The following is a 26,065-nucleotide window of genomic DNA, read 5'->3' on the forward strand; positions in this document are numbered from 1 at the left end:
TAGTGCTGCAACTGCTGCTATAATGTGTATTTGAGGGAATGCAGGTAAAGAGGGTTGCTTTCTTGAGCATCCCAAAGGTTTCAAGCGTCTTGAGTGTGTTGCAGTTCTTAATTAACAAATGATTTGTTTACTAGGACCGTATTTCTCTCACATAAATTTGTTTTATTTTTAGGGTGGAATGCTTGATTGTTGCCAATGATGCAACTGTCAAAGGTGGTACTTATTATCCCATCACTGTTAAGAAACACTTACGTGCTCAAGAAATTGCAATGCAAAATCATCTCCCTTGCATATATTTGGGTGAGTCCCATTGCAGAAATAGCAAATGACCTTTGTCAATGGTATTGCACGATCTCTAGATAAAACACTGTTTCTTTCAAAAAGCGTTGTTGAGGCTGACAGGTCCCCAGATTTGACTAACCAGGTGAATATTTCCGTTGCAAATGCATTTTCATTAATACGATGTGACTTCTACAGATTAGTGGCAAATCTTATTGGAGAGCACTCCTAGCTTTGTAGCACTATTTTCTGCATTGCTGTAGGTTTCGGTTTACAAGATACAGATATAACTACACCACTGTGTCACTTCATTGTTTTTCCTTTCCCTGACATCTGTCATGCATGAGTAATCCATCCTATGGTCTTGTCCAAATGTCCTCACTTTATTACAGGTAGCACTTAGGCTGGTTTTGTATGACTACAAGGACTCTCTGACTGTCAGACTCAAATCCTGGTCTAATAACTTTTGAACCCATTAACTAATTTCAAGCCAAGTTTGACAGATTTCAGAGAGTGTGTATGCCTTTGGATTTTGTTTAAGTCAGCATTAGAGTAGAGGAGAAAGACCATTACATTGTCCCCATTGAAAAAAATAAAAATGGTAAGTCCTGGCCAGCAGCAACATGTATAATCCCTGCTGCTTGGTCAAACATGCAGTGAATATCAAGAGAAGGTTTAGAAGAAATGTGAACTTGAAAGTATTGGTGGGGTGGATTTGGGGACCATGTGGGTGGAGGCTTTGTGGGATTGTCATACTGCAATGGAGGGTGTCTTGGAGAACTTTTGATAAGTATAGTCCTTGTAAACATACTGCCGGTCACTCAAACCCAGTGAATTACTTGACCTTTTTAATTTCTATACCTGGGCATGTGTTAATTAGATGGTCAGGAAAACACAAGAGGGAATGTTTTCCTGATCATCTAATTTTCATGCAGTTTGGTCTTCCTTTTCCCTCAGTGGTCCCTGTGCTAATTCTCTGATGTGGACACCTGATGCCATTTGTCCCTGAGAGTCAGTCACTTTTCTGGGCATTCTCTTTTGTGTTCAGGGATGACCCATTGCACAACATTTGACAGCAGTTCTAAGTTTTTGTAGTTGCCAGAGTTGATGCTATGTTAAGGAGAGTGGTTCTACGAGGGCAGGGTACAGAAACAAAACCCTTCTTAATGGTAAAGCTGAATATAGGGGATTACCAGCTACCGTCATGCAACATGAGAATGTATGTGTGGATTGTTACTTGTAGGTAGAACTTACCAGAGTTGTGAGAGATGCTTGGCTTCCCTGTGCATTTCTTTCTCATCTTCTCTCCATCTTTTGAGTCTTTTGACTTATTTTCATGTTTTTGGAGTGAAAAGGTAGCTGAAGTTGATGACCTATAAGCTAGAGGTTACATCATGAGGCAGGCATGAATATAAAAGAAGGTTCTTGAAGACTGTAAGCATAGAATGTCTTCAGTATGTCTGGATAATCAAAGTGTGAAAGTACATGTGCTATATATCTTGAACACAGTTTCTTCATTTTTTTGGAACTTGTGACAGAATTGCAATAGAAAAATCGTCTTAAAGTTGTGCAGTGAAAGTGATCTTCGTTCAAATGTTTTGCAGTAAGATGAGGTTAGAAGTATCTGCAGGAAGTATGGTTGTATCTTTAAAGACATCTGAACCTATTTTTCATTAAAATATTTGGTGTGGATGTTAGTCGCGTATGTGGAATGTACTAATGCTGCATTTTCAGGAAGAATATCCTAATATACATAGATACCAGCTAGCGTTAGTGATAGTAAGGGCTGGATATTTTCAATAACATGCAGATATTTTGCCAACAATTTTTGAATATAACACCGTTCAAAGACATATGTTAATATATTTTCATTTGCTGTAGTTGATTCTGGAGGAGCAAATTTGCCTCGGCAAGCAGAAGTATTTCCAGATCGAGATCATTTTGGTCGTATTTTCTATAATCAAGCAGTCATGTCTTCACAAGGAATTCCTCAGGTAACTTGGTTTTACTTGAGAGTGAAATGTGTTAATTAGTTTTTATTCCTGCTGCTTTTATCTGATTTCAAGATGTGTAGTCATGCTTTGCTTTAGTTAGCACTGCATTCTGCTGACCTGATGGCCCAGTCTGGGGATTAGAGGCACTGTAAACACAATAACTGTCCACAAAAAGTCATTATAGTTTTGAAGAAGCTGTCTTCTTTCTTGGCCTTGATGTTAATGACATGACCTACCTGCTCCTATCTTGGAGTGGGGGAAAAGAGGACTTGACAGTGTGGTAAATAGGGCCATGTCAGGAAGCAGTAGGAAGTCTTGGAACAGTTGATTATTCTGCATCAATGCTGTAAGGGTGAGGACCCCTTTGATGATGGCTAGTAAATTAGACATACTTTTTGCTAAGAGGGGTATATGTCTATTTATATATCCATTTTATACACTGATAACTGTATGATAAGTCTGCCCTGGCAGCAAGGTCATTTTCTAATGTATTAATGATGCATTGAATTACTGTTAGTCACAATTCATGGATTTAGAAATGTTTTTGTGTTACGGATATTTCAGGAGTGTGTTGGGGGCAATTTTTTGATGCAGGTGGCCAGCTAGGAGAGGAGTACTACTGAATCTGGTACTCATGAAGAGCGCAGAACTGTCAGAGGATGTAAGTGCTGATGGTAGCCTTGGCTGCAGTGCAAATGGATGGCAGGATATAAGATCTGGATGGAGGTGAGGAAGGCAAGGAGAAGGATAAAGACCCTGGGCTTCAGTAGAGCAGTCTTTGGCTTGTTAAGGGAGCTGTCATCTGGCACCTGTGAGAGGCCACTAAGGAGGGCAGAGAAGCCCATGGTCTTTGAAGATAACCTGCTCCAAACACAGGAACCTTCCATCCTGATCTGTAGCAAAGCAAACCAGGTCCTTTTTAGAAAGTTACTCTCAGTTAACTCCAACCCTCTTCACAAGCTGCACGGCTCTGTTATTTACCTGCCTCTTACTCCCCATTGCAGGCTGAAGAATTCAAGATTTCGTAGCTGTTCCTCACAGGGAAGGTGTTCCTTACCTTTGTTCATCCTTGTTTATCTTCTTTAAACCTTTTTCCAGGACTTGTTATATCTTTTCTGAGGTGAAAGAGACAGATTTTCCTGTATTATTTAGTATGGCAACTGATTATGGTTTTATATAATAGTGTAATGATATTCCCAATTCACTTTTATGTCCCTTTCCCAGTAGTTCCTTACGTTTTTGCTTTTTCTTCCCCACTACTACTGAGCAGTGGTCCGGTGTTTTCTCTGAATTATTATAACTACACGAGTCTGCTCCTATGTGTAGCTGTCTGTTCAGTGTCTACTGTCTGTATGAAAGAAGGTGAAGTAAGACTTCTTAGAAATAGCTGTTGGAATCTCAAGCAGAGTAAATATTTTAGCTCACTTGCTCTTTCATCGGAGCACTGTGAGAGGTGTATTTTACCACCATATTGTTTTGGCATATTTGGCTGTTGAACTCACCATTAATGTAGGGTGGAAATCATGTTTCATTTTCTGTATTCTTACCTACACCTGTTGTTGAAAGGCATGGCTAAGCTGGAAACATACATTTTTTTATTCTCTGCAAGAAGCTCTACTTGGTTGAATCTTGTAGTCTGGAAGGAGTACTTCCTTTCAGTGTGAAGCAGAAGTGCTGGTCACGGATCTAGTGGTCCTTCTGGAACATTCTGTTCCATTCTGGAACAGGCTCCCCAGGGAAGTAGTCACTGCACCAAGCCTGTTGGAGTTTAAGAAGCGTTTGGACTGTGCACTTAGTCACATGGTCTGAATTTTTGGGTAGACCTTTGTGGTGCCAGGAGTTGGACTCGATGATCCTTATGGGTCCCTTCCAACTCAGGATATCCTATGATTCTATCTGACTCCTCCTTACCTGACAGATGTTGGCTTTGCATGATTTCTGAGAAAAATACATTTGTTGCCTTGATATACTTTGGGCACATTTTGGAGGCAACTCAGGCTTCAAATCTTCATCCATCTTTTCTCTACCAAAGAATCCTGAAATTCATTGCCTCTGTGGCATAAGATCCCCAAAATACACTAAATCTGGTTTGCAATCAGACATAATTTAACTTCAGCAGTGCTTTTCTTTCTGACAGCAATAGTGGAGCAAGTGTAGTGTTTAGTAAGGTTACTTGAGGAAAAGCAGTGTTTAATTGGAAAAAACTATTTAGGAGAAAAGAGTTAAGGATTCTTAAGGAGCTCATGCACTTGCACAATTAACAAGTTGGTCATTCACTGGAGTCATTGACAAGTCTATGTTGTACTTTAGATGTATGTAGTCTATGTTGTACTTTAGATGTATGTATATGAATAAAATTGGTCCCACCATTTTGGTGGAACAGCAAGTGAGTGTGTTGTCGAAAGAGACAGTCACATAGCTGTTGTACTGAATTCTTTTAAGAGAAGTTTTGGTGAAATTTTTTTTTTTTTTTAAACTGGAGACTCCAATCATTATCTAGTATGGGAGTAGTGATTTTTAGATGTTACGTTGAAGATGAGTATGTAAACCCAGTTTGGAAGGCTGAAATTACTGAGGTTATGCAGCACCTTGCTGGAAAGTCCTATCCCTAAGGTCTTGCTGCAGTTTTCCTGATACTTCTTGAAATGTTCAGGTATTTGCAAAGTTCTTCATCAAGTTGAATTTGTTGTTCTGATTACCATATCGTATTAAATTAGGGTAGCATTGTACCCCTATACAATCAAAATGAAGCGCGGGAAGGATTTGTATTCTAATAATACACTTACATTGCTGTTTGGTATGACACTGATAAAAGTAATTTTCTTGATATGACACTGATGAAAAGTTAACTTTATTAAAATATTTATGGAAGATTGGAGAAAAAAAAAGTTTCACTGAAGCTATTCCTTCATTTAAAATATCTAATAAGAATATTTTATTTGAGGGATGTTTTTATCCTTTGTTTCATTTCAAAAAAAACACAGTAAACATTTGTAATCTGTTACTGATTCTGTGCTAACAGATACAGGGAGCTAGAATCATTCTCCCTATCTGAGAGGATGTTTCATTAGGAAACGGTATTAGGAAATAGTGCTGCCTCTGATTCCCATTCAGGTTAATTATTCTGACAAGCGAGTTTGGATGTTGTTAGTTTTCTATCTGCTGTTACTTTTTGTGGCCTGGCTGAGCATCTGTTTCATCAGCTCATAAGCTCTTCTCAATTTTGACCTTAAAATGATTGCTTTTTTTTTTTTTTTTTTAAACCAGTTACCTATGCTGCTTTTAATTTCCCCCTCCGCTTTTACCTGTGACTAATTTATTATACTCCTACTGCAGCTTTAAATTGCATTGATGTCTATATAGCTGTGAATCAGAAAGCTGTGATTAGCTTCCCATTAGCCACTTCTTAGGCTTTCTCATACTCATGAGCTGCATGGATACAATAGGGGAGCTGAGCAGTAGGTATAAAATAACTGTGTGCATTCAGAACTGTTGATCTATATTGCTGTTTTAAGTAGTTTTCAATGCAGTAATTCAAAGAGTGAAGTCTGGAAGTAGCACGTTGGTTGGAAGGTTTGAGGTTGTGCTTTTTGACAGGTTGGTTGTGATTTTCCAATATAGCTTTGGAAGAAGTAACACTTGAATGATAGTTTAAATGCAGCCACCTTTTTCAGCATGATCATGAGAGAAGAAAAAACTCTGAGAAAAACCAGAAAACCTGGGGAATAAAGAAAATTAACTTTTCCCCCAAGTTTCTCCCATTTTTAGAGGCTTACATGATATTTGTATTTACCTGGAGATATTTATTATATGCACAATTGCAGATCAATCATGTGACTGAATATAGTTTAAGAAACTGAAAACTGTTAACTGAAGAAGGTGTTTGATTTGGGGTTAGAGATTAACATAATTTCATCTACTTCTTCTTTAGGTACAGATAATGCAGCTTGGATGTTCTATTTCTGTGTGTGCTTTTTTCTTTTAACAGCAACCTTTAAATCACCATTTAACACAGAACACTACTCGATGTCATTTCAGAAATATATCAAAACAAAGTTATCACAAAACAATGTTATTTTGTGCTTCAGATCTTTTTTTTTTTTTTTTTTGTGGTCATGGGAGGAAGCATTCAATTAGAGAATTATTTGCTTACTGTCTTCCTTTTCATAATGAGCATTTAATTTATTTTTACATTACAGGCTGTTTTGAAAGTGTCTTTAACTTTTTTGGAGGAGGTCTCCTGAAGGAGAAGTTAAGAGAGGAACTTCACTTTCAAGATCATTTGCTGCTGCAGTTATTCATAATTACTGAGATCCAGTCAATTTTGTAAAAGTGTCACCCAAATATTACTTGTAGAAAATGTGCATTGCTTAGATGTTTGTCTCAAAATCGGCATAAGAATGAAATAGATGTTATTCATGCTCAAGATGACAATGAATTATACAACACACCTTGAAGGGGCAGAGCTAATGTGGTGGCTGTTAGTTGATCCATTGAAGAACTGAAGTTATGTACTAGTAGATGTGAGAAATTTTCTTTGAAGGCTGCTAACATTGGTGAAATTATACCGATAAGCAACAACTGATACCCCGAGTTGTAAATACCAGGAGCAAACTCTAGCTTTCAACCTGTAACAGTTCACTAGAAATGACATATTCCACTATAGAATGTTAGTTCCCTCAAAGATTTCACATATGTGGCATATGGTATTTCATATATGGAATTTCATGCAGGGGGGTCTGAAGAAGATGGGTTGGAAACTAGAGATGTTCCCTTGTTTTTGGAAGAAAAGCTAAAGCTTAAATAATATTTTTGCCCTGTCAGGCAAAAGTAATCTTGTAGTACTGTCCCAGAAATTATTCAAATCAATACAATATATAGTAATAGTTATGCATATGCAATTTGTTTTAAAGGGCTTGACAATTCTTTACTTGTGTTTTTTGTTTTCCCAATAGATAGCAGTAGTAATGGGATCCTGTACAGCAGGAGGAGCATACGTACCGGCAATGGCTGATGAAAGCATTATTGTCAGCAAACAGGGAACAATATTCTTGGGAGGGCCACCACTGGTAAGCATAGAGAGGTTTTTAGTAACATAGCCAAAAAATTTTGCACTGCTGACAATTGTACTACTTGAACTATTCAGACCGATTTTGGTGAGATGTTTCCAGATCGTCTGTAGGTAATTTTGCATTTTTAAATATATCTGAATGTTTATATCCTTAATTAAAACTTTTCTATCTGTTATAGCAATGTGTATATATATAAATGTGAATTTGTTAAACTGTTTTTATAGTACCACTTTGAGATTTCTATGCACATTTTAAATGGTAGGAATGCCTTCTGTATTCAGTTAAATAGTCTCTCGATTTGACCTGAAATAAAAAAAAAAAAACAAACTACAACTGTGTGTTGTATCTCAGAGATCAGAGAACTAGATGGACTATGCAGATAGACTAATTGGCTATATTTTATGTCAGTTTATAGACAAAAGAGATGCACTAATTATGTAGTTCGTCATCATTTCTCTACCTTCTTAGTAAGGAAATTGTTTCTAAAGAAACTGACCTGAAGAACTCCAGTGAATTAAAAGTTGCTTTTATTGTGGAACACACACTGGAATCTGTGGCTGTGCAAAATGCTGCAGCATAAGGTGACTTGAAAGTTATGATAGCTTGGCTACAACAGGAAAGGGAGTATTTAGGTAGGTTTATGTTTTTTAAAAAACAGTGTATGTTCCAGCATGGGCTTGATTTTATACTGATAAAAATTGTATTTTTTTTCCTGACAAGTATTGTTTTACTCAACATAAACTTTATGAGGGAAAGAAGAATCTTGTGTAATAAGTGTTATGTTAGTGCTAGAGATAAGGTAAGGCTGCTGGTAAGGCAGCACTCAGCATAACTAGTCTAGGTGAAAACTGACTAGATAAACTTGCTTCTTTGAAATAGTCAAGTTCTCATTGAACAAACTGGTCTGAGGCAGCATGTTGTCTCTGTTTTAGTTATATTGTCTTGGAAACTATTAAGGGTGTTTCCTTTGATAGAGCCAAGAGCAAATCAAATGTCTAGGAAAAAGTCCTTCCACCCTGAGCAAAGGAGAAATCACTTTTTAAGAGCAGTGTTAATGAGGATACTGCTCCACTCTATTCTGTAGTAACAGAGAAAGGGGAATCTGCTGGAATTCACTTCTTTCCACCACTTATGATACCGCGAAAAATTTAGCAGATCCTATGAACTATGGGAAAACAAACACGGACATCTTTTGTTGTTAAGCAGTTCCTAAAGCATGATTGGGTTAATTTCCTTAAAAGCTTGAAGAAGTTACCCTGTGGTGCCATTTAGTGTTTACTTGTATAGTATTGCTTTCATTTCCACAATATATTTTTACATTTTATTCTTTTCCTTAAGTGTTTTTTTGTTTGCTTGCTTTTTTTTTTTGCTTTGTCTTGATCCTAAAAGTGTATTTATTGTTTTATGCACTTTTTTCTTTCCAAGTTCTATGTACAGATGGAATTAAAATTCTTGTGCATCTTAAAAGAAACAAAACTACCGGTTATTCAAACATACTTTGCTATGGCTGTTAAATAGTAATGATTGTTCTAGAACATCTTAAATTCAGAGTGTAACTGACATTGAAATTGTGTGTGTGTGGGGAGACCTATTAGTACAAGCATACTTTGTTGCCTACCTTAATAAAATAATGTATATAACTTGAAGTATTTTATTATTATAATAGAGACTTTCCAAGTTAACAAGAACAACAAAGTAATCAGCAAAAGCAAATGCAATAAATAATAACTATGCCATTTATTGCTAATTAATTTATTGCTCATTTGCTGATAGAATTTATTTGGCATTAATTGTTGTTTCAAATGTCTTACATATGTCTCTGTTCCTTTTTATCTTGCATTAGTCTTTTTCAGCATGCAGTTTTTAGGTAAACAAAGACAAATTCTCCCCCAAAATGAAGTAATGTTCTGTAAATTTATCACAGTAATTTAGATATTAGGAATGTCTTTGTGAAAGGAAGCATACATATGAATGAAGATATTAGTTGAGAATATTGGTATTAGTTGCATGAGTAACACTGGATGATTCATATATCTTTTTTATTGAAATAAAGAAATTACTAGGATGAAAGAAATGAGCTTTTACATCTGACTGTTAATAGCTTGCTTATCATGTTACAAATAACTGCCACTGGTTGCAGGAACACCCGAGCTGTCTAGGCACAAAGTCTTTTTAGGCCCAGCACTGTTCATTAGCTTAGACAGTGGCACGTAAGTGGCATTACAGTCTCTGGGGCTTGCTCAAGTTCAGAGTAATTTGTTGCAGAAGCTCTGCTGGTAAATCTGAAAGACCCGAGCAAACCCTGCTTTTCTGACAGCATTTCCACAGGGGAAAGCACCGGGGAGCGTGGTGCACCTTGAGTGATTCTGCTTGGAGCTCTGTTAGAGCTGGAAAGGTTCATCAGACCCAGAGGGGACCCCTTGGGTACAACAAGTCATATGTCCTGGGGGAGCGTTGTGGTTTAACCTGGCAGGCAGCTGAGTCCCACACAGCTGCTTGCCCTCCCCACATGGGACGGGGGAGAGAGCTGAAAAGGTAAAAGTGCAAGAACTCCTGGGTTGAGATAAAGCCAGTTCTACAGGTAAAGCAGAAGCTGCACATACAAGTAAAGCAAAACAAGGAATTGGTTCACCACTTCCCATCATCGGGGAGATGTTCAGCTACTTCCAGGAAAGCGGGGCACATCAGGTGTGACAATTTTTTGGGAAGACAAACACCATCACTGTGAATGTCCTAGCAGCAGCCACCTCTCACAGCCACTCCCCCCAGCTTTATTGCTGAGCATGATGACACATGATACGGGACATCCCTGTGGTCCATTTGGGCCAACTGTCCTGGCTGTGTCCCCTCCCAGCTCCTGGTGCACCCACAGTGTCCTCGCTGGTGGGGCAGCACCAGAAGCTGAAAAAAGTTCCTTGGCTCTGTGTGACCACTGCTCCACAACCACTGAAACAGTGATGTGTTATCATCATTATTCTCATCCTAAATCCAAAACAGAGCACCATACCAGCTTCTAGGAAGAAAATAAACTCTATCCCAGCCAAAACAAGCAGTTTCTTTCAAGCTTCAGCATTAAGAAAATACAAAATGAGGGAGCTAATACCCAGTACCAAGGCCAGCAAGCTGAAAAATGGGAAAACTGGTGCTCTCATTCTAAGGGGATAGTACTCTTTTAACATTGCAAGGGAATTTAAGTCATTCATCTTTATCACTGAGATGTAGAAACCATGTAGGAGACTTTTGCCAAGTTAAGTGGGTGAAAAAGGCTGGCCTGAGTCAAGTCTCAAAGGGAAGATTTACCTAGGCAAGGCAGTGACTGCATAGATATTGTGAAGTCAGAAGGGAAGAAAACTTTCCACCACTTCCAGAGGAAGATTTCACAACTATCCTGCAATTTAATTTGTTCCTTAGCAACCTGCAGATGTAATGATCTTTATCTTTGTGTGTATAGATCAAACTTTAATATCACAACCTGTCAGCTTTCCTGTTTGGTAGAGCTTTTCATCTTCTCACTAACAATTTTTTGCTTGCCTTTCTGTAAGTATCAAAATTACTTCAGACTCCTGTAGAAACATCCACTCCATGTTGTAGTAGATATTGTAGCCATTATTGTGTATGCTGTGTTCCCCAAAAACATTGTTCCTATATGAAAAGAATTGGATTGGAGTTTTCTGCTCACCTGCCTAAAACAAAACGTCCTAAGGAAATGAAAGAAAAAACTTGATGATAGATATAATTAGTCTTGGGATGTGTACACTTAAAAAAAAAAAAAAAAGTAATTGCAGGTATAGTACAAAGACTGAAGTGCAAGTTTCGTCAATGTTCTTCTTTTCTGGAAGGTGAGGAGTAAGGACTTCATAAGCAGATAGATCTCAATAGTAAGAGGAGCAGTGCCACCGTAGTAATATGACAGAGCCATTCCTCTGTACTTGACCAAGTTGAAGAATCAGTATCTTTGCCCTTGGCAATACTGATTCATAGCTTAGGGTGCCATGTTGATTGATAGGCTTCTCCATCTCATCCAAAACTTATGATCCTTTCTCCCCCAGGGAAAGTGTGCCGCTTCCTGTGTTCTGAAGTGAAGGGAAGCCTGGTGAAAACGGAAAAGTGCAAAATTCCTGTAGATTTATGTGGTAGGAGTTCTTCTACGCATCAGCTCATCTGTTTGGGGAAATGTGTATTTCTATTCTAGAAACATTATATGATTATAGTATTTACTTAAAGTATTTTAAAAGATGGGTAAGTGGCGTATAAGTTACTCAAGATACTGAAACTTTATATTTTCACTTGAATAGTAATCATTCAAAATGAGTGATTATTCACGAGCTTGCACTTTAGTCCAGTGAATCTACATGTCTTTGGAACTGTAATATTCATTAGTCGTAATTTAGTTGCATTCAGAGTGCCTGAGGAATTTGACCTTTTGTCTGAAGTGCTTGGAATTCTAGTTATAGTAATGAAATGAAATGAATTGGATGATTTTGTTTTTAAATTTTACCCAGAAGTACTTGAAAATGTTTGCTATAGACCTGATGTGTACCTCTTATTAACCTATTTTTAATCTGTTGTTTGTGGGCCTGCAGTCTTGATTGAAAGTTCAGGGTATTATAAATTAAATAAATGAAATTAGGAACTGAGATGCAAAGAAAAACCTCATGGTGTAGAAAATGAAGGATATGTATCTATAAACATGCCATCTGAATTAAAAGATAGGCCTCTTAATGACACACAAAAAGGGGCAAAATAATTCAGTTTTCAAAGGGCTTTCTTTGCTTCCTTTTTTTTTTTTTGTGATTATCACTTTATGTAAGGAAAGTCGATGTTTCTTCTTTTTACTACATATTACCACTTTTTGAAAGAGGTGTTTAATTGCTAATGACATTCCAGATTTAGAAGAAAGTTGTATTAGCTACTTTTGAATGTAATTTATCTTTATTTCCTAGTGATAAATTGTCCCCTTTTTAGGTATAGAAGATTATCACTTACTCGGCCAAGACTCACACTTTTCTTCAAGGGCCTTAGGTTAGGATGGGTTTAGGAAGGCCAAAGTCCACCTGAAGCTGAATCTGGCAAGGGGCATGAAGGACAGAAAGAAGGGCTTCTATAGGTATCGCAGGAGTAAAAGAAAGTCAAGAGAAAATGGGAGCCTGCTGCAGAACAGCATAGGGAAACTGGTGACAACAGACGTGGAAGAGGCTGAGATACTCAATGCTGTTTTTGCCTTGGCCTTTATTGGTTAGGTTAGTGTTCAGGAGTTCCAGGTCCCTGAGGCCAGGAGGAACAGCGTAGGAGGGTCAAGTTAAGGACCATGTAAATAGTTTAGACATAGACAGGTCTAGGGGGTCTGATGAGATGCACCCATGAGTACTAAGCAACACAGCAGATGTCATTGCATGGTCACACTTTGAAAGTTGTGGTGATCAGGGTAGGTTTCTGAGATTGGAAGGTGGCAAAGAAGGCAAGAAGGAGGATCCAGATAACTACTGGCTAGTCAGCATTGCCACAATACCTGGGAAGGTGAAGGAGCAAATAATCCTGGAAGCTGTTTCCAAAAATATTATGGACAAGAAGATGACTGGGAGTAGTCTGGTTGGATTTTCAGTGAGGAAATCAAGCCTGACCAACCCAGTATCCCTCTATGCTAAGATGAGGAGCTGAGGAGAGAGTAGTAGATGTTGTTTATCTTGACTTTGATGAGGCTTTTGACAGTGTCTCCTGAAATAGCAAACTGAATGGACAGTAAGGTGGATTGGAAACTGGCTGAACTGCTGGGCTCAGCAAGTTTGCAGATAATGCAAAACTGGGAGGAGTGGTTGATGGAGCAGATAGGTGTGCTGCCATTCAGTGGGACCTTTACAAGCTGTACAAAGGGACTCACAAGAGCCTCTTGAAGTTCAGTCAAGGTGAATGCTCATTGAAAGAAATAACCCTATGCACCAGAGCAGGCCAGGGACTAACCAGTTGGGAAGGTGCTGGACACCAAGTTGAACACGGGCCAGCATTGTACCCGTGCAGCAAGGTGGCCAGCAACATCCTGGGCTGCTTTGGGAAGAGTATTTCCAGCAAGTCAGGGGTGGTAATTCTTCCCCTCTACTCAGCACATTTGGGGTGCTGGGTTCAGATCTGGGCTCCCAGTACAAAAAAAGGACTTACTGGAGTAAATCCAGTGAAGGGGCTGGAGCATCTGTGATACGGGGAGAAGCTGAGAGCTGAGACTTCTCATTAAGGGAAGGCTCAAAGGGAATCTCTCCATGTGTATGAGTACCTGGTCAGGGGGAGTAAACGTGTTGGAGCCAGACTTCTCATTGGAGTTCAGTGACAGGTCAAGAGGCAAACTAAAATATAGGAAATTATTATTATTATTTAAACAACAACAACAACAAAACCCACAAACAATCAAACAAACAAAACACATTTTTACTGTGAGGATTGGGTGATCATGCACCAAACCAAGTTGTCCAGAGAGGTTTTGGGGTCTTCATTGCTGGAGATATTCAAAACCCAGCAGTCCGTGGTCATGAATTTTGGAAACTGAAATCTGGTTTGGAGTGATAGTTTTCTCTTCCCTAGTGTCTTTTGCTACCTCTGTACTCTCCGTGGGTGGTGAATAATGGTTTCACTACCTTGCAATGAATCCTTTTCAAAGGAGTATGGCAGAGCTTGTGGGAAAGGTATTTCAGTGGAAGTGCGTCAAAAGTTTTTTTTTTACCATGCAGAAAATGATACTGCTTTATTTTAAGAAGGAATTCAGTCACTCTTAAATTATGCTGTCAGGTCTATAATTTGATAGATCTAGGATTTAGATCATGCATTCCAGTTATTTTTATGGAGACATCAGAGTTAATCCAAACAGTTTTATGCCATTGATGCACTCTTCTTAGAAAATGATTATTATTAAATTATTGTGTTTATAGTGGAAAATCTAGGTAATACAAACTGATAATGATAGTTTTATGATTAGTGTTTAAATAAGTAACTTAAAATTCACAGAAGAGGAGTTTGTGTAGAGAAAACAAACTAAGCAGAATCAGAATGCACAGTTTCAGCTGGGTATTGTGTTTTTTTTGTTGTTGCTGTTTGAAACAATGCAGGATGTATAACATTTCAAATTGCATTTGTTAACTGCTAAAAAATCATTTTGTGAAAATGTATGTTCATAAACCTAAGGGGTGTGTAACTATGCCCACACTAATAATAGACACAGCAACAGATACTGCAGTAAATGGAGAATCTTTCTCAATAAAAACTACATATAAATGCTAGATAATAAAGATACAAAGTAAAATTAAGTAATTTTGGCAGGGTTCTGAGTTTTCATGTTTGAAATGCTCTGAGGGAGAGTAACTGAGAAAATATTATTAGTGAATAAATATTTTGCAAAGTACAGTTTTATTGCTATAACTAAGCCTATATAAATATTAATGCAAGACAAGTGTCAATTCTAATGCTCATTTTCCTTTTCTTGTTGTAGGTTAAAGCAGCAACAGGTGAAGAAGTATCAGCAGAGGATCTTGGAGGGGCAGATCTTCACTGCAGGTTTAAAGAAATATTTTCCTGGAGTTAATTTCTGCCATCCTTTAAGCTTTATTAGAGTGGTTTATTTATTGATTGAATTTGTTATTATTTAGATTTTAAAAGTTAAATATTTATTTGTCATTATCTGATACTGGTGGTTAATTTTGTTGTTAAGAGTACTGTACTTAGTCTATGTTACTCCAAGTAGCATCTTGTTTCTTTCACTTCCTGCTTTAAAATACTTAAGTGTGTATCTAACATACTGCAATATCATTCACAATATGGAGGACTTTGCTATATTGTTTTATGCTGAGTGCTATTAGAATAATAAATTTTGAGAAAGTTAATATATTTTTGCAGATTGTATGTCAGTTGGAACTTACTACAAAGAAAATCAAAATAGCCTGTGTTTTTCCTAAGAGAATACTTATCAAAACAAAGACTTCAATGCTTTTTCTAAAATGAAGAGAATGGTAAAAAGAGCTAGGTAGTGCAATAAGTTAGGTATTGCTGTAGAATAGATGCTTAATTTTTACTTCAATTTATTGAAATGACTGAAGAATTGTCTTCAAGGGCAGTTTGTAGTATTTTTTTAAATAAATTTTTCTTTATAATTTCAAAGTAATTTTCATTTCCATTTGAACAATGTTTGCCATCTTTTATATTGTCATTTAGATTTTTGGTTTACTAGAGTTACTATTTTGTGTCCTGTCTGATAACATGACTGTACCGTTTAAAAGAAAAGTTCAGACATGGGTTTTACTTCAAATGCAGTTTTATAAGATAGCATGCAGAACTGTGTTTTAGCATCTATATTTTAAATAAACAGTCTTGAAGGTTTTTAAAAACTTTAATTTTCGTTCTTGGATTTTTAAAAAATCTTTATATTCCTATTATTATTTAAATACAGAAAATCTGGTGTAACAGATCATTATGCTTTGGATGACAGTCATGCACTTCATCTAGCAAGGAAAGCTGTAAGAAGTTTAAATCTCCAGAAGAAAATAGATGTAAGTATATAGAACATTTTTGGAAAACACTTCATTTTTTAAAGTATGAATGCTCTTCTTCCCCTGATTTATACAACATATTTTTTGTCTCTGACTTTAAACACTTCGGAAATAGAATTTATGATTCTTGTCCTTAATGTTTTATCTAATGCTTCAATTCTTCAATTAATTACATTCCTACTGCATCATTCCCAGTGAAACCACTGGGATTGCATGCAGGAGCGAAACATGCACTATAACTAGAACAGCACTTCAGAATCACAGATTTGCACTTTAGGATGAACTCAGTCTTGCCAGGTGCCGCATTTAATTTTAAGCTTACATGGTCATTCCCATGGACTTGAAATTTGATAACTGCTAAAGCATTTGTTTGAACATGAACTTTTTGTGATTATTAACAAAAGATGTAAAACATAAGATAAAGCTACATTATGTCTTTTTGGTACCTTAGGTTTTGTAATGTATTGTTACTGATCTAAAAAATTCTTTTTAGAAAAAAAGGCAACTATGATATGGTGGAGAAATTATCTTAACCTATGCTGGGGGAAATGTAAAAGAGTGAACTGGAGATAAAATCTTTGCAGCTGAAGGAAGCCAAGATACTGCATTTAGTGGAATGGCAGAAATCCTTGTTTTTCTCAGAATACTACCTGTCTAATAGGGCATAGGGGAATAAAAAGGAAAGGGGAAGACATGATTAATTTTTGATGACATGGAAGAAGTTATTAATGTGGAGCACATGTGGAGGAGTACATAGGAGTAAAAACAAAGGCCCTCACCTTTGTTTCTGTAAGTGAGAAGGAATTATCAATCTTCTATTTAAGAAACTTGATCTTTATGCAGAATGAGGTCAAGCTAGTACAGACATTTTGTGGCTGTGGCTGGCGAAGAGAAGACTGTGTTCAAAGCAGTCTAAACTCTAACTGGTGTTTGTTTTTTTCTAAATCATAATGTAGAACAATAATGCCTTTGTTGTGAAAATTGTTTTGTTAACTTGCTACAGGTGACTGTAGAACCATCAGAAGAGCCTTTATTTCCTGCTGATGAAATATATGGAATAGTTGGTGACCAGCTAAAAAGAAACTTTGATGTCAAAGAGGTATGAATAGAAATGGAATATATACATGTACTCTGTTTTCTTGCAGGAAAGCATTATTTATGTTAACATAGTTTGTCTGCAGAAATTTGGTTTAGGGCATATAGTGAATATTTAAATATTATAATTTTTTTAATGTATTTCTGGATGTTGTTATCTAACAGATCCATTGCAATGGCAATGACAAGTTGAAAACATAATGCATCTTCTTTATACTTCTAAGAAGGGTAATCAAAGATAAGAGATTGATAGAATGGTGAAAAAAAATCCAAGAAATAGTGAACTTTTGGCTAAAGATTCTATAGACTTGCCAAGTGATATGACAGCTTTCTTCTTCTATTAGTCTTGACAAAATAAAGATCAAATATTTAAAGATCTATGGAGTGTAAGCATCCTAGACAATTCAATGCTCTTCCAACCATGTGAGGAGACTATTGTACTCTACTGCAAATCTCTTGTAATTATTTCCTTCCATACATGCAGAGAGCAACCACGCCCTCTCATTTTTTTGCACAGATAACATATACAGAGCTTTTCCCACTACAAACCAAGTATTTATTTTAGAAAGAATCTTAGTGTATACCTTCCTTAAAATATTTTATCAGAAATTACTGTGATTTATTTTGCATTAAGAGGAAAAAAAGCTTTTATTGAGTCTCACTTGAACTACACCCTGGAACACTGGAGTCTAAATAAATACCCAGCTTGGATTTATTCTCTTTTAAAGTTGAAATAAATATCTTCTGGGCAACATCTTGCTAGCAACAGATCTATATTTATTTAAAACGCTCCTTTGCATCCCTGAGAAACCTCAGGACAAATGTTCATTATTTTTATATGTCAAAAACTTTAGCAGAGATGAAAATGTAGTTATCTCTAAGAAAGTGACTCATGGCTGTATATATTTTTCTCTTTATAAATGTGAGCCTATTGATTAATGTTTAATATAATCAGAGGTACCAGTTGTTCTTTGAAATGGAACTAATCAGAAAAACTTTCTTCCTGTTTATTTCAACTGCTTAGTTACAATAGCCTTAGCCTTGAAATTCCATTTTTTTATAAGCATGTAGACAAATTACACTTTAAAAAGTAAGTGGGCTTTGTCTGCCATCCAGACTACTTACATGGTGGACTGCTTGATATTCTCTGACTTGAAAGCATTCATTTTAAGTAATTTTAAGTCAAGATGCTACCATGTTCTTTCTTTCTAAAAAAAATTACAAACTATGAAGGATTGGGTGTTTCATTTTATTTTTCTATTTTTTCTTAAGGTTATTGCTAGAATTGTAGATGGAAGTAAATTTGATGAATTCAAAGCCTTGTATGGAGATACTTTAATCACAGGTATTTAAAAATACAATTATTCTATGTATACTCCCACTGATTTTATACTTATATCCATTTTGTTTGGATTACCCAGTGGTATTTTTAATAGTGTTTTTTTTTTTCCTTAAAAGAATAGCAGTTTCTGTTATTAAGAGAAAGTGTTACTAAGAGAAAGTGTTATCTTTTTGTGCTACAGTAAAATAAATATACATCGTAATTTGTAAATTTACCTGTCCTCTTCAGGATTTGCAAGAATATTTGGTTACCCAGTAGGAATTATTGGAAACAATGGAGTTCTTTTCTCAGAGTCAGCAAAAAAGGTAAATAAAGAGCTTCTTAACCACTGAGAAACAAACCTTAAGTTGAAGAATTTGCTCTTAAAACATAGAACTTTTTTTAAATAATGAAAGTGGACTGTCTGCAAATTGATCATGTAAATAAGAAATAGCTTAATAAACTAAAAATAATTGACCTTATTTTAGTGTTGGTTCTTTCAGTTCTTATGATATGAAGTAAGTAGGTGAATAGGAAAATAAAGAGAACACTTGAATTTGATTGACTATAACACAGTTGAAATATTACATCTTGAAACTTACAACTCTTACAAGAAAAATGCATACTGATTACTTCAAAAAGCCTGTTAATTATAATTCCTGAACTCTAAGCTGATGTACTACAATAAATCACATCATTGTTTTGATAGTAACTGGAAAATTTCAAACCTGGATTCCGATATTCAGCTCGTTGACTTACCAAAGATTTAATTTTCATACTTTGCTGCGGCAGCTCTTAGAGTAATGAGAAAAACATGCATGGTCTCATAAACTCTGTGAAACAGAGTACCTGTTTTGTGAATCAAAGGGCATCTTTGAGGTTTGGGGATTGGAGATGGTAAAAAGATACTGTGCATGGTGGAGTGTTTATTTACCTTGTTCTGTGTTTAGTTATTTTTTTCAAGAACTGCTATCAGTTGAATTTTTTGTAATAACAATTCCATATGGTAGTTTTATGCTAGCAGGCTCCTCAAACTAATGGTTAGGAAATCAGTATTAAAAATCTATAGGAAGAAAGAGGCCTTTGTGAGGGAGTTGAAGAAAGGAAGTAATTTTACTTGATTTATTGCTGTCATAAAATAATACACAAAATTGAGTTTTATGTACTGGAGCACTGCAGTAAGTGACATTGTTTTCAGCTAGTGTTTTCTTAATCACAGTTATTTCCAAATTGAAAATAATTTTCAGTATTTCTAATACTTCCAGTATTTTTCTGATGATTTAGAGTTGCAACTTTTTTTCCTACCAATGAAAAAAATGAAAGGAATCTCCCTTGGTTTGCTGACTTTTGCTGACGTATTGGTACTCTATGAGAAAATAGTCAAGTTTCACTTGTTTCGCTTTATCCATGACATTGCATCTGTAAGCTTCCTAATCTAAAAACATTTTTTTTTCATTTTTACAGTGATTTGGAGACTTAAAGAAAAAAAAACAATATAGCAAAAGTCCTGTGATCTTTTTCCAATGATCACTATGGTTTTTTGAGCACTTCTCTGAAAAAGCTAGCTAAAGATTGTTTCATTATTTTTCTCTTTTTTTGTGTGTGTCCTTTTTCTAAATGTTGCTGGTTTTGTATTGTGAAGAGGTTAGAGATTTTTTCTCAGTTGCAGTGATACTTTTTTTACCTTTTTTTTTTTTATGATACCAGCAATGTGTAAATAAGCTGAGAAACTACATTGTTTTAGATTATGCCTAGTTGAAACAGAAGGTTGGATTCTGCTATTCTTACCTTTGCTAGAAAAATTGGCTTTCCTTGAAAATGTAGAGAGGGGATTTTGTCCTGAGAAAAGGGGAAGGAATGTTGTAGCAATTGGCAGGGCCAGGAGCAAATAATGTATGCGAGCCTTGCTCAGTTTCAAAGAATAATTTTCTTTTATAAGGAAAATGGGGAGATATTTTTTTTCTGACCAGCTGTCCAGGTTCCATGACAGTATTACAAAACTCTGTCAGATGCCACATTTTAACTGCGTATTGGCCAAGTCAAAACAGTTGAACAGTACAAGCAGTAATACTTTTTAAGGATATTATTTTTTCTTTGGACTTGGTATTTTTGGCATTTTCTTACTTCTGCTAGAGTTGAATTATGTTTTGCAGCTTACTTTGGATGGAGAAGTTGGCCAGCACTTTATGATACAGATACTCCAATGGACTTCAGTGGAAGGAGACTGTCACATACTTCTAAATGCTGGTAGTAAGGGCTTCACTGATCCAATACTTAAAGGCTTACCCATTATTCTTTTTTTTTCCTCCCCACAGGGTACACATTTCATCCAGTTGTGTTGCCAGAGAAATATTCCCATTGTGTTTTTGCAGAATATTACAGGTAAGCTCAGTATTATGAAGTTTCACTATGCTGTAGGCTTTGCTGTTAACTGTTAAGGCTGTAACTTCTAGACAGCATCTTGTGTGCTTTATTTTATCTACATCTCCAGCCTCTTCTGGAATCGGCCTGGCTGCAGCTTGTGAAGGCCTTGCCTAATTGATGATTTGTTCTTGTCGTCTTACTTTTTTTTTTTTGGATGTGCTCTGTATTGCATATTAGAAAGTACAGCACAGTGTGATAGTATAAAGTTACTAACCCTTTTTTTCATCATGTAACTCATTAGGTTTCATGGTTGGTAGAGAATATGAAGCTGGCGGAATAGCAAAAGATGGTGCCAAGATGGTAACTGCTGTAGCTTGTGCCAGCGTACCTAAGATAACAGTCATTATCGGTGGTTCTTATGGTGCTGGAAACTATGGGATGTGTGGAAGAGCATACAGGTAAGTGTTACTTCAAATTACAACAGGACATAGCACTAGGTTAAGATACTGTAAGCTTAAAGTACCGTTCTGAAAAGCTATTTTAATTCTTGCAGAAGTTGTACTCTTAGAAAAACAGAAGAATTCTCATAGAATATGGTCTTAAGTAAATAACAACCATACAAACCTGTAGAGACAGCTAGGGTCGTGATTAACCATAATTTGTGTGACAGAAGAGATTTTCTAATGTGTAAACCTGCTGACATGCTTTTCTCCCATTATTGTTCTTGGGTCAGAAAATCAACAGTCCTAAACAATCACTAGGTGGTATGGGCTGGTCCTTTATTCTGCATTCATGTGAAGAGAACTGGCTTGAATTAAAAAAATCTTCATTCACTTTAACGAATCTGGATTTTATGAGCAGTGTTTGCAAAACTTCTAAGGATTTATTTTTGTGACATGACTCATAAATATTTTTTAAAATTATTTTTCAAGGTCCCTGCTACAACTGAAGTTGTTAGTGATATTTTAAAGAGAAATGGTCCTGGGGGGCTGTGAGATGAAGAGACACAAGAACGAGGGAAATTAATTTTTAAGGTGCTTGAATATAGGAAATGAGCAGAATTTTTGTATTTTCAAACATAATGCTGCAAGCATCAAAAATGGTAATTTGCATTCTTTGAAAACCAATGAATTGTAAGACTGTCATGCATAAAAAGCATATGAGTGAGAATTAGTTCTTTACCAAGAAATTATGCATTGTCTAATTTTAATACATAACGTGTGTTTTTCAGTCCAAGATTTCTTTATATGTGGCCAAATGCTCGCATATCGGTGATGGGAGGGGAACAAGCTGCAACTGTTCTAGCTACAGTAGCAAAGGACCAAAAGGCAAGGGAGGGAAAACAGGTACATCTTTCTTCTTTCATTTGCAGTACCGTTATTATAATTTACTTCTCCACTGGAGCTCTCACATTGTAAGCCAGGGAAGGATATTACAGAGTAAGACACCAGTGAGCTATGGTTCTCCTAATACCACGCGGCACGTTGACAAAAATGAAATATTTGTGAAATATTACATCTTCTAAATGTGAAAGTCATTCATGACATTTCTTGTGTTTGTTTAGAAGGAGAAGTATTTCTTACATTATCATCTTTTCAGATTTTTTTTGCACATGATTATTTGTTCTGCCCAAGATAAGCAGCAAGGGACTCCCACTCCCCCACACCCACTTGGGAGTATGAGGAGGAATACGTGAGAACAGTGTCTTTCCATTTACTTTTGAAGTAGGCAGTTTTATAGAAAACTGATCTTCAAATTATTCAGTGACTGATAGTTATAAGGTTTATAATAGGAGAAGCCCTTAGAGGTTTGGAAAAGTTTTTGACTCATTTAATCATTTTAACTAATAGTTAGTGGTATTTTGTTTAATAATATTTTTCTAGTTTCTCTGTACAGTTTTCTGCTGTGTTTTTTAAATTATATGGTCTGTGTTTATGCTGGTACCATACGAAGTGATTTTACTGTAATGTCTTAAAATTGCTTGTATTTATCATGAGTAGTTGTTCAGAATAGTGAATCAGTATGTACTTGTTATCTCTGAAGTTCTTTTTTCTGCTCTTTATTTTGACTTTCCATGGATACAACATATTGATCCTCATCTCTGTCTGTCTCAACTTCCCAAATCCCTAAGATTGTCGGAATGATGCACAGAAAGTAAAAATATTATTTTATTATTAAAAAATAATTGTAGTTAATGTCAGTAAAGTGTGTTAGAGACTTGAAAGTTTTCTGAATTACAGTAGTGACCACTCTGGATCATAGAAACATAGTACTAGAATAGAACAGATTGGTTTTATTAAAAAGTATTGCCAAAGGCAAGTCAGAACAGGGTTTATTCAGTAAAGTAGCATCAGTAATTTTTTGGGTGCTAGTCCCCAATTATTCTTATACTTGGTTAAGTCTATTAATAAAATCTCAGTTTATTATCTGCAGAAAAATTAGATGAGTAAGTATGGCAATAGGACTTTCTGTTTCCCTATATATTTCTACTCTTTTTCCTACCCACCCATTTTGAAAAGTGATATTTTAATTCCACTAATTAAATTTATAAGCAAAATAATTTAGCAAATTATTTAGCAAATTGCTAAATTGATAATTGTAGGTAAAAAGATGGAAAAAATCTGGAGAGATAATTTAGGCTATTTCTGCTTGTTTTATGCTGCTTGTAAAGTTTTACTGTCATTGCAGAAGCAAATAAATATTTTTTTATCTATGTTTGTTTATTTGTTTTGTTACAGTTATCTGAGGCAGATGAAACAGCTTTGAAGGAGCCAATCATTAGGAGGTTTGAGGAGGAAGGAAACCCTTATTATTCCAGTGCAAGGTAACACAAAAATGACTTTTCCAAAACTTCATTATAATCACAGGACATAACAATGACACCTAAATCTTGATGTTGTAGAAGAGCAGAACAGAGCACTCTAGAACAAACGTTTTGTTTGATGTGCAGGAATACAGCACCACAAGCTTCAAACCAATGTTTTGTCTGTCTTGTCTCTAAGACTTTGTAGTGCAAACTATTTCAGAAGAAGGCATGCACTTCCAGGAATTACTGTGCTGGTTCTGTAAGTAATGATACAGTAGGGAGATAATCCTTAACTGGTCTTCCAAAACATGGAATTTATATTCTGTGTATTTCGTTCTGGATAAGTCTTAGATCATTCTCTCCACTGCAGCATCTGGTCACCTTTCTAAAGCCTATTGAAATGTTCTGAAGCATGCATGGATTATACATCTAGAAGAGGCCAGTGGTAAAGGAGAAGTTTCAGGAATACCTGAAGCAATTTGTAAATCTTGGGTCATGTAGATGTCTACTGAATGATGGAATTCAGGTAGGGCATTAGCTGATGGGTGAAGCGTATTCATATATGAATATGCTGACAAGTCATCCAAAACTATCACAGTAGTCCTCTGTAGCATTTGGTCCTTAGTTTTATAGAATATTGTCAATGCCCAGGAACTAGTTAGGCTGATGAAGCAAGGTGGCATCCCAGACCATGGCCTGTGGAAACTGACTTGGGGCTTCTTGGCCTCGGATTGTTATTCTGGGTTAGTTTCATCCTGTTTGTAATAGTAATTCTGTGAACTTTTCTGCTTGTGGTATCTAAAAGCTAATTCTTCATAGGCTCACGGCTGCTAGTTATAGGATTAGCATAAAATAATGAGACTTTACTGTGCCTCTGTAGCCAGTTTGCACCTTTGGTGTCTGCTGTGTATATTGTTTGTGTGACTGAATTAGAATTATTGATGGTCTTGTTACCTGCAAGGCAGGAATTTGGGAAATAATGTGAGTACAATGTGTTTGGAATATGATAAATTTTGATGGGGTCATCATGGGCAGAAATTATATGAACAGGTGGGTGCAAGGTATTCTGTAAATGTTTTACAGAAGCCACTAAGAGAAGGAGCTGGGAGCTTTTTTATCTGACTTGATACAAGTTAAACCTCGTGCCTGTCAAATCTCATACATGAGCACCATTGTAGCATCAGTGACCTCCTATATAAATTGTTAGTTCCTCATGATCTGAAGAAAGGTATAAAATTAATGGTAGTTTAACTCTTTTTTCTGTTGGGATACTGGAATGAACTTAACTGTAATAATTATACCTACAGAATCCATATTCATTTTAGTATGCTGACTAGATGAATGCCTTCATCAAACAGAAGCTCTTGCTATTTTGCCCTGTTTGGTGCTGTGATGGGCTAAGTATTCTCAATAGGGTATGTAGCATGGCAATTTAGGCAGATTGCACTGGTACAGGCATATATCACGTAGGTCAGGGATTTAGGGAGAGTTTTTGTTTTGTCACTCCTTGGTTTCTGTTTTTGGCAAAGGTCTACATGGCAATGTTGCAGAGGGTCATCATGGATGTTCTCAGCTTCTTGAGGTTTTGTGCATACGTGCAATCCCCACAGCTACTAAATTAGTTTGTGTTTTTTATTGTGTTTTTTACATATAGTCAATGAAGATACTTATGTGAAATCCTTATTTTTGATTGACGTGGACTTTCTGTAGGCATGCTGTTGCTTGTTTTTTTTCCCCAACCTTTTAAATCAGTTTAAATTTCATAGGATTTCCCCGAAACTGAGATGGTGTCAGCTGTTGAAAACTTTCGTGCTATCTCTGTTGGTCCCCCTTAAAGATCAAGCTTAGGACCTCTGTCGCAAAACTTTGTGTTCCTCCCTGTGGCAAGAAGGAAAAATCAAAACACATGCTGTCATCCTTTGTAACTGGATTTTAAGGAGAATTTTCCACTGAAATAATAACGTTAAAAAATGAGTCAAACTGTCTGTATTTAAAATGAATCCCTACCATGAACGAGGAAATGAATAGTCTGATTTTTTTTAAAATATTTGCTCTTTTTAATATGCTCGCTGAAAACACAGTCACAGTCTCTTTGTACTCATGATTGAAAATAATTGGATTTATTTAACACTCAATATATTCAGTATATCAGTGATACAAAAACTTGTCCCCTCCCAAAAAACAACAGAACATTGCTACAATTTGCAGCAGTAAATTACTAATCTGCAACAAAGTAGTTTCATACATAAGATTAAGGTTAGGATTTTAAAAAGTCAGGTTCTAAATTTTTAATAACATTTGGTGATTTTAGGTATGAAACTTGAATATTTAATACCAGCTTTCTGCTCCCTATTGACCAACTTTTTGACCCAGTTTGTTTCCAGAATGTCTTGCCATTTTGTAAAGCCATGTTGGAAATATATAGGCACCTCAATAAATAACTTAACTTTGCCAGGGGTTAGGAAGTACACTTAAGCAAAGGATGTGGCTCCTTATATATATATATTTAAAAAAAAAAAAATATATATATATATATATATAAATAATATATATATATATATATATATATATTAAAAAAAAGCAGGGTTGTCAATACTTCTTATTGTACC

General features: G+C 36.0%; 1 protein-coding gene across 2 annotated transcripts in view; it reads left to right on the forward strand.

Moving 5' to 3' along the window:
- The window catches only part of MCCC2 (methylcrotonyl-CoA carboxylase subunit 2), a 39,252-nt gene that overhangs the window by 8,250 nt on the left and 4,937 nt on the right, over positions 1 to 26,065 (forward strand). For both annotated transcript variants that reach the window (XM_035569054.1, XM_035569053.2), the window contains exons 5-16: positions 173 to 300; positions 2,161 to 2,273; positions 7,229 to 7,342; positions 14,817 to 14,881; positions 15,771 to 15,870; positions 16,874 to 16,969; positions 18,238 to 18,310; positions 18,536 to 18,612; positions 20,602 to 20,668; positions 20,952 to 21,108; positions 21,882 to 21,996; positions 23,389 to 23,474. In XM_035569054.1, the coding sequence (XP_035424947.1) occupies positions 173 to 300; positions 2,161 to 2,273; positions 7,229 to 7,342; positions 14,817 to 14,881; positions 15,771 to 15,870; positions 16,874 to 16,969; positions 18,238 to 18,310; positions 18,536 to 18,612; positions 20,602 to 20,668; positions 20,952 to 21,108; positions 21,882 to 21,996; positions 23,389 to 23,474 (1,191 nt within the window). The remainder of the gene's footprint in view (positions 1 to 172; positions 301 to 2,160; positions 2,274 to 7,228; positions 7,343 to 14,816; positions 14,882 to 15,770; positions 15,871 to 16,873; positions 16,970 to 18,237; positions 18,311 to 18,535; positions 18,613 to 20,601; positions 20,669 to 20,951; positions 21,109 to 21,881; positions 21,997 to 23,388; positions 23,475 to 26,065) is intronic.

Source organism: Cygnus atratus, chromosome Z (genome assembly GCF_013377495.2).
Source record: "Cygnus atratus isolate AKBS03 ecotype Queensland, Australia chromosome Z, CAtr_DNAZoo_HiC_assembly, whole genome shotgun sequence".
Classification (NCBI taxonomy): Eukaryota; Metazoa; Chordata; class Aves; order Anseriformes; family Anatidae; genus Cygnus; species Cygnus atratus.